At 39.7% G+C, this 12,554-nt stretch overlaps 1 protein-coding gene across 2 annotated transcripts in view; it reads left to right on the top strand.

The window, feature by feature from the left end:
• Window positions 1–12,554, top strand: part of SNTB2 (syntrophin beta 2) — a 115,647-nt gene that overhangs the window by 89,748 nt on the left and 13,345 nt on the right. The window contains exons 5-6 of one of the 2 annotated variants that reach the window (XM_025426665.3): window positions 4,851–5,047; window positions 11,364–11,647. In XM_025426665.3, the coding sequence (XP_025282450.1) occupies window positions 4,851–5,047; window positions 11,364–11,404 (238 nt within the window). In that variant the 3' untranslated portion in view covers window positions 11,405–11,647. Of the gene's footprint in view, window positions 1–4,850; window positions 5,048–11,363; window positions 11,648–12,554 lie in introns of those variants that run through there. The other variant, XM_025426663.3, reaches the window with a different exon arrangement.

Here is a 12,554-nt window from a genome sequence, read left to right as displayed (position 1 = left end):
GAGGAAGAGACACAGGTAGAGGGAGAAGCAGGCTCCATGCAGAGAGCCCGACCTGGGATCAAGACCCACGTCTCCAGGATCAGGCCCTGGGCTAAGCGTAGTGCTAAACCGCTGAGCCACCCGGGCTGCCCCAGCATCATGTTTTCAAGGTTGATCCATGTTGTAGCATGTGTCTCAACTTCATTTCTTTTGATGGCTGAATAATATTCCATTGTATGGATATACCACATTTATCATTTGATGGCCATTTGACTTATTTTCACTTTTTGACTCTTATGAATAACACTGCTCTATAATATTCACGTACAAGTTTTTGTGTGAACATATGTTTGTTTTAGGGCGTATATATCTAGGAATAGGATTGCTGGGTCATCTGGAGCTCTATGTTTAACCTTTTTTTGAGAAGGTACCAGGCTGGTTAGTATAGTCATTCCATCATTTGAAATTCTCACCAGCAGTGTATGAGTTTTTCATTTTCTTAAGTCTCGTTTTAAGTTGTGTTTCCCTAATAGCTAATGATGTTGAACATCATTTCATGTGCTTATTGGCCATTTGTATATTTTCTTTGGAGAAATATCTATTCACATCCTTGATCTTCTAATTGGGTTGCCTTTTTATTATTGAGTTGTAAGAGTTTATATATTTTGTAGATAAATGCCTTATGAAATAAATGATTTGCGGGGATCCCTGGGTGGTGCAGCGGTTTGGCGCGTGCCTTTGGCCCAGGGCGCGATCCTGGAGACCTGGGATTGAATCCCACATCAGGCTCCCGGTGCATGGAGCCTGCTTCTCCCTCTGCCTATGTCTCTGCCTCTCTCTCTCTCTCTCTGTGACTATCATAAATAAATAAAAAAAATTAAAAAAAAAACTTTAAATGATTTGCAAATATTTTTCCTGTTTTGTGGGTTGTCTTTTCACTTACTTGTTGGCAGTGTCATTTGAAGCACAAATTTTTTTAATTTTGATGAAGTCCAGTTTATCAATTTTCTCTTGCATTTTTGTGTCATATCTAAGAAGGCTTTCCCTAATCTAAGGTCACAGAAATTTACTCCTCTGTGCTCTTCTAAAAGTTTTATACTTTGAGTCTCACATTTACTCTTTTATCCCTATGAAGTCAATTTTTGTGTAGTATGAATTAGTGATCAAACATCACTCCTTTGGGAATATCCAGTTATCACAGTACCATTTTTTAAAAAGACTGTTCTTTCTCCATTGAACTGTCTTGGCAAAAATCATTTGGTCATAATGAAGGGTTTTTTTCTGGACTCTCAATTTTATACCTTTGTGGTAAGTTTTGAAATCAGAAGTATGAATCCTCCAGTTTTTTTCTTTTCAAAATTATTTGGGTGATTGTGATTCCCTTGCATTTTCATATGGATTTAGGATCAGCTTGTCAATTTCTAGAAAAAAAAAAAAGAAAGAAAGAAAGGGATCCCTGGGTGGCTCAGAGGTTTAGCGCCTGCCTTCAGCCCAGGACGTGATCCTGGGGTCCCGGGATCGAGTCCCACATCAGGCTCCCTGCGTAGAGCCTGCTTCTCCCTCTGCCTGTGTCTCTGCCTATCTCATTCTCTCTCTCTCTCTCTCTCTCTCTCTCATGAATAAATAAATAAAAATCCAAAAAAAAAAAGACGGATGACATTTGGTAGAGATTGCCTTGAGTCTGTAGATCAATTTAGGGAATATCGCCATCTTAAAAAATATTGTCTTCCAGTCAATGATACAGAAATCTTTCTACTTATTTGGGCCTTTAATTTATTTCAGCAATGTTTTGTAGTTTCCTCAGTATAAGTTTTATACTTCTTTTGCTAAATGTATTCCAAAGTATTTTTTTACTTTGATCTATCATAAATGGATTTTTTTCTTAATTTCCTTTTTAGATTGCTCACTCCTACTGTATACAATCAATTGTATACAATTGTATGCAATACAAAACCTTGAGGGTTTTTTTGTTTGTTTGTTTTGTTTTGTTTTTAGAGAGAGAGATAGAGAGTGGGGCAGAGGAGCAGAGGAAGAGGATGAGAGAGAATCTTAAACAGACTTCATGCCCAGCATGGAGCCCAAAGCAGAGCTCCATCTCACAACCCTGAGATCATGACCTGAGCTGAAATCTAGAGTCGGACACTTAACCAGCTGAGCTACCTAGGTGCCCAATACATTGATTTTTTTTAAAGATTTTATTTATTCACGAGAGATACAAAGAATGAGATAGAGGCAGAGACACAGGCAGAGGGAGAAGCAGGTTCCATGAAGGGAGCCCATGAGGGACTCGATCCCGGGACTCCAAGATCATGCCCTGGGCCGAAAGCAGGCGCTAAACTGCTGAGCCACCCAGGGATCCCCTCAATACATTGATTTTTATATCTTGATCTGCTTTCTTGCTCAACTCGTTTTTTAATCTAATTGGTTTTTAGTGGATTCCTTAGGACTTTCTATGTACAAGATCATGTCATCTTCAAATAAGAGGTAGTTGTACTACGTTCTTTTCTGGGTGCCTTTTATTTCATTTTCTGGCCTAATTGCTCTGGCTAAAATATCCACTATGATGTTGAATATAAGTGGCATAAACAGACATCCTTGTCTTTTTCATTAAGTATGGTGTTAGCTATGGGTTTTTCATAGATGCCTATTATCAGGTTGAAGATATGTGGAGTGTTTTCCTCATGAAAGGGTATGGGATTTGTTGAATGCTTTTTCCACGTCTAATATTATGATCATGTGAGTTTGTCCTTTACCTGTTTATATGATGTATTACCATATTGATTTTGGGATGTTCAATCTTGCACTTTTAGGATAAATCTTCTTTGGTCATACTAGATTCAGTTTGCTAGTATTTTGATGAGGAGTTTTGTGTCTTAAATTCATAACTGATATTGGTCTGTATTTTTGTGAGATGTCTTTGGTTTTGGTATTGGGATATTACTGGCCTCATAAAATGAGTTTGAAGATGTTCCCACTTTTTCTGCTTTTTTGAAGACTTTATGAAGATTTAGCTTTTTTTTTTTTTTTTTTTAATATTTGGTAGAACTCACCAACAAAGCCATCTGGGCTTGAGATTTTCTTTGTGGGAAGTTTTTCACTGTTAGTTAAAGGGATTTTTAATTTATTTTATTTTAGTTTTTAAAGATTTTATTTATTTATTCATGAGAAATGCACAGAGAGAAAGGCAAAGACAATCAATTAATGTAATCCATCATATCAACAAGCTAAACAAGAAAAGTCATATGAATGAATGTATCAAGAGATACAGAAAAGGCATTTGACAAAATCTAACACCCATTCATGATAAAAAAGTAAACTAGGAATAGAGGGGAACATTCTCTACTTGATAAAGACTATCTACAGGGACACCTGGGTGGCTCAGTGGTTGAGTGTCTCCCTTTGGCCCAGGGCATAATCCTAGTCCCGGGATTGAGTTCCCTATCAGGCTTCCTGTGAGGAGCCTGCTTCTCCCTCTATCTGTATCTCTGCCTCTCTCTCTCTCTGTGTCTCTCATGAATAAATAAATAAAATCTTTAAAAAAAAGAAAAAGGGGACCCCTGGGTGGCACAGCAGTTTAGCGCCTGCCTTTGGCCCAGGGCGCGATCCTGGAGACCCGGGATCGAATCCCACGTCAGGCTCCCAGTGTATGAAGCCTGCTTTTCCTCTGCCTATGTCTCTGCCTCTCTCTCTCTCTGTGTGTGACTATCATAAATAAATAAAAAGAAAAAAAAAAAAAGAAAAAAGAAAAAGGCTTATCTACAAAAAAAATCTATTGCTAACATCATGACTTTTTTTTTTAAGATTTTATTTATTTATTTATACGAGAGACATACAGAGAAAGGCAGAGACCTTGGCAGAGAGAGGAGCAGGTTCCCCGTGAGGACCCCAATTCAGGACTCAATCGCAACCCCTGCATCATGACCCGAGCCAAAAGCAGATGTTCAACCACTGAGCCACCTTAGTGCCCCTAACATCATGCTTAATAGTGAGAAACACAAAGCTTTCCCATCCATCCCAAGGCAAGGATGTCCTTGCTAATATAATCCTTGCTAATATAATAAGTTAAGAAAAGGAAGTAAAAGGTATACAGATAAGTGGTTGCCAGGAGGAGAGAGGAAATGAATAAGCAGAGCAAAGAGAGTTTTTAGGGCATTGAAAATACTCTGTATATTATAATGATGGATATATGTCATTACACCTTTGTCCAAACCTCTAGAAGGTACACCACCAAGAGTGACCCCTAAAGTAAACTATGGACTTTGAGTGCTTATGATGTGTCAGTGTAGGTTCATTCTTGGTAGAAAAAAGAAGTACCATGTACTGAATGATGTTGATAACAGGGGAGGCTGTTCGTGTGTGAGGGCTTACCACTTCCTAATCCAGGTTGAACCTCTTTTTGATATGCATAGCCTTTTCAGAGCATAAAAAAGTCAGTGGAAAATTGGGCCTTAGCTCATCCAGCCCAGTGTTCTGCCTGTGGCATGAGGGGTCACTTTATGGGAAAACAGAATGGTATCTACTTCAAAGACTATAATATTGGGATCCCTGGTTGGCGCAGTGGTTTGGTGCCTGCCTTTGGCCCAGGGCGCAATCCTGGAGACCCAGGATCGAATCCCACGTCGGGCTCCCGGTGCGTGGAGCCTGCTTCTCCATCTGCTTATGTCTCTGCCTCTCTCTCTCTCTCTCCGTGTGTGACTATCATAAATAAATAAAAATTTTTTAAAAAGACTATAATATTGTTTTGAAATGTACTTTTCCAAAAACTGCAGGTAGTTTTTATAACTTTCAGCTTATTGATCGGTATAAATTAATGACACTTTCCTCTACTAGTACATTAATTACTTTTGATCTTTGCTTGTTTGTGGTCCTAGGTTGGTTCATTCTGGCTCTGGATGTCGATCACCCTCACTTGGATCTGACCTTACATTTGCTACCAGGACAGGCTCTCGGCAGGGCATTGAGATGCATCTCTTCAGGGTGGAGACACATCGGGATCTATCAACCTGGACCAGGATACTTGTTCAGGGTTGCCATGCTGCTGCTGAACTAATTAAGGAAGTCTCTCTAGGTATAGATCCTCACATACGATTTCTAATAGTAATTAAATGGAATTATTATACTTTTATTTTTTATTTATTTTTATTTTTTGTTATACTTTTATTTTATTTTATTTTAAACAGCTTTATTTTTTTTAATTTTTATTTACTTATGATAGTCACATAGAGAGAGAGAGAGAGAGGCAGAGACATAGGCAGAGGGAGAAGCAGGCTCCACGCACCGGGAGCCCAACGTGGGATTCGATCCTGGGTCTCCAGGATCGCGCCCTGGGCCAAAGGCAGGCGCTAAACCGCTGCGCCACCCAGGGATCCCTATACTTTGTTTTAAAGTAAAAACCAAGTGTGCCTGGGTGGCTTAGTTGATTGAGCCTCCAATTCTTGATTTCGGTTCAGGTCATGATCTTAGGGTTGTGACATTGAGCCCTGCGTTGGACTCCACGCTGGGTATGGAGCCTGTTTGGGATTATCTCTCAACCTCTCCCTCTGCCCCTCTTGCTTGTGCTCACTCTCTCTCTCAAATAAATAAGTAAATAAATCTTTTTAAAAAACCCATAAAAACATTTATCATATGGGCCAGACTCAAAAATATTCTAAAATATGGCAGCTTAAAATTATATCATGGTGGGAAGAAACCTGTTTTTTTATGTTTCAGTAGTAAAGTTTTCCTAAGCCTTGTATATGGCTCCTTCATAACACCGTGTGTACAACATGGCAGTTGTGCTATTCATCGTTTTAATCTGTATGTGATAATGTAAGGTCTCATTTACTTAAGTACTAGATGCACTAACCCTCCAGTTCAGAAGATTTGGAGACTAAGATATGGATTGACACCCTTAAAATATGGGCGTCTGGCAAGGCTTCTGGCTATAGAAAAATAAGGAATTTTGAGTAGGAGTTTGTCTTCAGAAGTTTGAAAATGTGTGCCCAGTACTCACTGAAATAAGCATCTAAAGGAAAGAAGCCTGGTTGTCTTTTCATTGTTGCAGCGCCCTCTTGTGGCTAGTCTATGTGGTTTCCTTTGTATGTATTTGTGTGTATGTACCTGTATGTATGTATAGATATTTCCGGATTGCTTTCCATTAAACAAAATACTTATTTATTTATTTATTTATTTATTTATTTATTTATTTATTCATTCATTCATTCATTCATTCATTCATTCATTCATTCATGAGAGATAGAGAGAGGAGCAGAGACACAGGCAGAGGGAGAAGCAGGCTCCATGGAGGGAACCTGACCTGGGACTTGATCCCCGGTCCCCAGGATCATCCCTGGGCCAAAGGCAGGCGCTAAACCACCGAGTCGGGATGCCTGGGTAGTTCAGTAGTTGGGCGTCTGCCTTTGGCCCAGGGCGTGATCCTGAGTCACTGGGTCGAGTCCCACATCGGGCTCCCTGCGTGGAGCCCGCTTCTCCTTCTCCATCTGGCTGTGTCTCTGCCTCTGTCTCTCTCTGTGTGTCTCTCGCTAATAAATAAATAAAATCTTTAAAAAAAATAAACCGCTGAGTCACCTGGGCGTACCTGCTTTCCATTTTAGCAAGAACAAAAAATAGTCAACATGGAGATGCAGAGTTTCTAGTTTGAATTAATTTGATTATCTTGGTTCCAAGTTAGTTTACTTAATTTTCTCCTGTTTTAAAAAACACAATTTCAGGATCCCTGGGTGGCGCAGCGGTTTAGCGCCTGCCTTTGGCCCAGGGCGCGATCCTGGAGACCCGGGATCGAATCCCACGTCAGGTTCCCAGTGCATGGAGCCTGCTTCTCCCTCTGTCTGTGTCTCTCCCTCTCTCTCTCTCTCTCTCTCTCTCTGTGACTATCATAAAAAAATAAAAATAAAAAATAAAAACACAATTTCATAGAATTTTATAAAAAGAGAAAATTTTCAAGGGAAATTCAATTTTCAAGAAAATTCTTTCAAGGGAAGAATGTTTTGTAATTTATCTTTCTTTCCATTGCTTTTGGAAAGTGAGGGATCTCTATGGCTTTAGAACTGCATAGACAGCATTTCTATGGGTCATCTTCTAACACTGGCAGAAGGATAATTTTTTAAATGTTGTCAAAATGACATAATTCTTCAACTCTTCAGTACTTGCTTGATATTTTCCTTACAACCACAATGATGATTCAAGCAGTGACACTAATGGCTAGTAAGACCCCACCTTGGATTTTGACCAAAGCCACCATAACCACACTGTCTTTCTCACTTGTGTGTCTCTTGCCCATTTTCTCTATGGAGTGGTTGGTCACCACATTTTAGGGCTCTGGTTTTTGTCTTGGCCATAGAATGTGCTTTCTGGGTTGTGTCCTCAATGTGAAGGTCTAAAATGGTCTGTGTTCCTTTGGGGAGTCCAAAACACTCAGCCCTTTATAGGCATCTGGGATCACCATATCTTCTTTAAGAATCCAGAGAGAGGGGCACCTGAGTGGCTTAGTCTGTTGGGCATCTGCCTTTGGGTCAGGTCATGATCTCAGGATCCTAGGATCGGCCCCACGTGGGGCTCCCTGCTCAGTGGGGAGTCTGCTTCTCTCTTGCCCTCTGCCCCTCTCCCAGCTTGTTCTGTCTCCCAAATAAATAAATAAAGTCTTTAAAAAAAATCCAGAGATATGTTTCCCAAAACAAAGAATGAAACTTGGATTTTTAATGTTTTTTAGTTTCATGTTTCTTTGGTGTCTGGCAGCTAAACTTCTGGCAAGAAACAAAAATCTGTCCAGTCCCTGGCTCAAGTTGTTTCAATACAGATGGCCTGAGGAAAAAGAGAATAAGTATTGGTTGGGTCCTTATACTTTAAAACAGACAAAAGAAAAAAAATAAAACACAAAAGAAACACATTTTATGGCAGGTATGAACTTTTTAATTTTTTTAAGACTTTATTTATTTATTTATTTATTTGTTTATTTGAGAGTGAGAGAATGAGCAGGGGGTAGTGAGTAGAAGGAGAGGGAGAAGCAGGCAACCTGCTGAGCAGGGACTCCAACATGGGCTTGATCCCAGGACCTGGGATCATGACCTGATCTGATAGCAGATATTTAACTGACTAAGCCACCCAGGTGCTCCAAACTTCTTTATTCTCATTTACAAATACATGTACACTGTCTTAATATTGCCTTGGTAATACTTGCATTTCCGCAATTTAGGTCAACTGGTGTACTTACTAATCACTTACTTTGTATTTAGAACTGCGCCACATGGAGATCTCTGGGTGGCTCAGAGGTTTAGTGCCTGCCTTCAGCCCAGGCGTGATCCTGGAGTCCTGGGATCGAGTCCCACATCAGGCTCCCTGCTGTGTGGAGCCTGCTTCTCCCTCTGCCTGTGTCTCTGCCTCTCTCTCTTTCTCTCTCTGTGTGTCTCTCATGAATAAATAAATAAAATCTTTTAAAAAAAAAAGGAAAAAAAAAAAAAAAGAACTGTGCCACATGTATTAAACTGGCCAAAGGTAAACTGCTGTGACGAGAACCAGAATTCCTTTAAAATGTGTTTGTATGTATGTGCATGCATGCACCTAATCTATCATGTCTTAATATGTGTATGCTTACTGTGCATATCCACATTTGCATGCATACACACATTCAATAAGCAAGTTATCCTTCAGATGCATGTTACTGCTTTGTGTTAAATTGTTGGGAAATTCAGAGAGGTTTATTTAAACTATAACTATTGCACATTATACTACATGTTCAGATATCCATGGCCTAAAGAATGTCAGGAAGTTGACAAGAAAAAATCAGTTAAGCCCTGTTTCTCTGTCTCTTGTGTGTTTTAATTATGGTTTACTCATTTGTTTCTTTTTTTGTACAGTTTACTCATTTAGGAAAATTTCAGTGACTACCTATAGGATTTTGCTAGTGAATGTAGTATATGAACTTCATAATGTTCATTTAGATCTAAACCTTTATTAGATTACGGTAGAATTGGGACACCTAGGTGGCTCAATGGTTGGGTGCCTGCCTTTGGCTCAGGTTGTGATCCTAGGATCCGGGATCAAGTTCTGCATTGGGCTCCCTGTGGGGAGCCTGCTTCTCCCTCTGCCTGTGTCTCTGCCTCTCTCTCTCAGTCTGTGTCTCATGAATAAATAAATAAATCTTTATTTTTTTTTTTAATTTTTAAAGTTTTTTTTAATTTTTTTATTTATTTATGATAGTCACACACACAGAGAGAGAGAGGCAGAGACACAGGCAGAGGGAGAAGCAGGCTCCATGCACCGGGAGCCCGACGTGGGATTTGATCCCGGGTCTTCAGGATCGTGCCCTGGGCCAAAGGCAGGCGCTAAACCGCTGCGCCACCCAGGGATCCCTAAATAAATCTTTAAAAAAAAAAAAAGATTACAGTAGAATTGATCAATGATCCTTCTGATACACAAGGACTTTTTCCTTTTGGCAAATATGAACCTCAAGATCACTAGGCAGAGAATGCATTTAATTCCCTCAGGTATATACAACCATTTTCCATTTGTCACAGGAATTCAAAATATGAAAATACATATATGTATATAATTGTTTGAACTTTAAGTATGCTTTTACTTAATTATTTTTTAGACATTTTATTTATTTATTCATGAGAGACAGACAGAAGCAGAGACATAGGCAGAGGGAGAATCAGGCTCCTCACAGGGAGCCTTATGCAAGACTCAATCCCAAGACCCCAGGATCACACCCTGAGCCAAAGGCAGACGCTCCACCGCTGAGCCACCTAGGCGTCCCTAAGTATGCTTTTATTATTTATTTATTTATTTATTTTAATTTTTAAAAAAAATTCAGAATTTTTTTTTGAAAGATTTTATTTATTTATTCATGAGAGACACACACACACAGAGAGAGAGAAAGGCAGAGACACGGGCAGAGGGAGAAGCAGGCTCCATGCATGATCCTGGGTCTCCAGGATCAGGCCCCGGGCTGAAGGTGGCGCTAAACTGCTGAGCCACTGCGGCTGCCCCCTAAGTATGCTTTTAAAGGCTAATTTTATTATACCAATTACTCAAACTATTACAATTTTTTTTAACTATTACAATTTTTAAATCAAACAAGAACTTTATGAAGATACTCTGCATTTCTGTAATTTTGGTGTCATAAAGACTAAGAAGTAGTAGTAGATACAGGAAGAGTTGCATTAGTAAATATGTAGAAGATCCGCAAGAGGAGAAAAAAATGAGCATTTAAAGTATTTTTAGTATTAGCGTATATGATGAGAGAGTTTGCTTTTACAGTGTTGTCAATTTTGTAAAATTGTCTTGAATTTTTATTCATCTACTGGCCAAATATGGATTGAGTGTATACTTTGTACTTTAACTGGCTATACTAAAATAGGTACAGTAGGAACACCTGGGTGGCTCTGTAGTTGAGCATCTGCCTTTGGTTCAGGGCATGATCCTGGTCCGGGGATCAAGTCCCACATTGGGCTCCCCCTGGGGAGCCTGCTTCTCCTTCTGCCTATGTCTCTGCCTGTCTCTGTGTGTCTCTCATGAATAAGTAAATAAAATCTTAAAAAAAAAAAAAAAAAGAAAAAGTTACGGTAGGCATAAGCCCTGCCTTTTAAGTAAGAAGGACAGAAGCAGAAAGAATAAGTACTTCTCAGAGTTGTTATAAGTCATAAGTGGAATTCCTGTTTCCTCTGACCCTAACACACACACACTTCTTTTTTTTTTTTTTTTTTTTTTTAGATTTTATTTATTTAATCATGAGAGACACAGAGAGAGAGGCGGAGACATAGGCAGAGGGAGAAGCAGGCTCCATGCAAGGGAGCCAACGTGAGACTCGATCCCAGGTCTCCAGGCTCACACCCTGAGCTGACGGCAGCACTAAACTGCCGAGCCACCAGGCTGCCCAACACACACATTTCTAATGCAAGTTTTATTACCTCCATTTTTAAGATGAAAGAACTGGGGTTAATGTGGTGAAGGCTTGAATTGGATCTTTTCTGAATCCAAAATCAGTGCCTTCAGCCCCTGATTTTCCCCCTCTAAGTGACTCATTCTTATGTCCAGATTAAACTCTTGGAGGATATATACAGTATCAGTTTCTCTCGATTCATTAAATCAACAAATACTTATTGAGTATTTTATTACTTACGAAGTGCTGTGCTTTGTATGTAATAAGAGAAAAAAATAAATAAGACCTACTTCATGCCTTTGATCAAATAGGTAAAACAAAGGAACATAGTGCCATATTCTTTGTAACCCTGGGCGTGATCAGCCCATTGATTCTACTTGATAGACTGGCATTTTTCATGTGCAGTAACAGAGAATTTTGCTCCAGCCTTTCTCTGAGAGAGTCCTGGGCAATCAGGCCATATTGAACTTACAAAGCCCATTCCCTTCTGTTTTTTTTCTGGAAGACTTAGAAGAGCCCAAGGTGGCACAGTCCTGCAGCTACTGAAGGAAGAGTTTTGCTGGAAATACTGGAACCTTCCAGGGCCTCATACCAAGTAACTGACCCCAGAGCAGCAGAAACAGGATTTGACATTAGGGTCTTTGTCCTTCATGATACACTGGCAATCTCCAGTAGTCTTTCATTTAAAAAGACACACAGTAAAAAAAATTAAAAATTAAAAAATGAAATAAAATAAAAAGACAAAGTAGAAACCATAGGATGTATTTACCAGTATTCATCTTGATGTAACACAATAAATTTATTAATGAACCTTTTCTCCTCTTTGCCTTATTAAATTTTTTACTATTGGAAAACTGCTTAGAAAGTTATCTTTAATGTATGTCATTGTACTCAGCAATATCCCATAGTTTGAAAAAGCCAGCATCTCTCCCACTTAGCAGATTGTGAGGTAGTAGCCAGAGTGCTAGAAGGAAAACTAGGTGGGTGGGGACCATAAGCATCAGGGAAACCATAGGATGAAGGAAAGAAATGGCCAGCAGGGTTAAATGTATCAGTGAGGATCGTTTAGGCTTAATTTAACAGAAAATCCCCTTTAAAACTAGATTAAACATTAAAGAAGTATAGTATCTACATAAAAGAAAGAGCAAGAATAAAAGGTGAGAGGTGGTTTTCCCTTCCCAGTTGTATTTCTTTTTAATCCGATTGAGCCAGTTTGGCTCATGTCTCTACTTTGAACCAACAATAGTCACCAGGGGAAAGCCAAGCTCTGATTGGCTCAGGGGCGATCTATCTACCCTTGAATTTGAAATCACCCTTCTTTGAAACACATGAGGAAAGAGTAGAAACCTGATTAAAATTGGGGTTTGACTGTAAAAGAAGAATGGAGAAATAGAAACTGGGTATACATCTGACAGTGAGTACTTAAAAATATCAAGACAAGAACTGGTTGGATTCAGCAACATGGAGATGATTATTGGTGTCCTTGGGGGAAAGATGCTTCATGAGGGCAGTGGCAGACTGCAAGAGGGCTGAGGATTGAATGGGAAGTGAAACATGGATAAACTCATTAAAAACAGCTCCTTTTGGGCAGCCCGGGTGGCTCAGCAGTTTAATGCTGCCTTCAGCCCAGGGTGTGATCCTGGAGACCAGGGATTGAGTCCCACGTCAGGCTCCTGCATGGAGCCTGCTTCTCCCT

This window comes from Canis lupus, chromosome 5 (assembly GCF_003254725.2).
Source record: "Canis lupus dingo isolate Sandy chromosome 5, ASM325472v2, whole genome shotgun sequence".
Classification (NCBI taxonomy): Eukaryota; Metazoa; Chordata; class Mammalia; order Carnivora; family Canidae; genus Canis; species Canis lupus.
The sequence above is the reverse complement of the archived record's forward strand: the minus strand, read 5'-3'. Positions and strand labels throughout refer to the sequence as shown.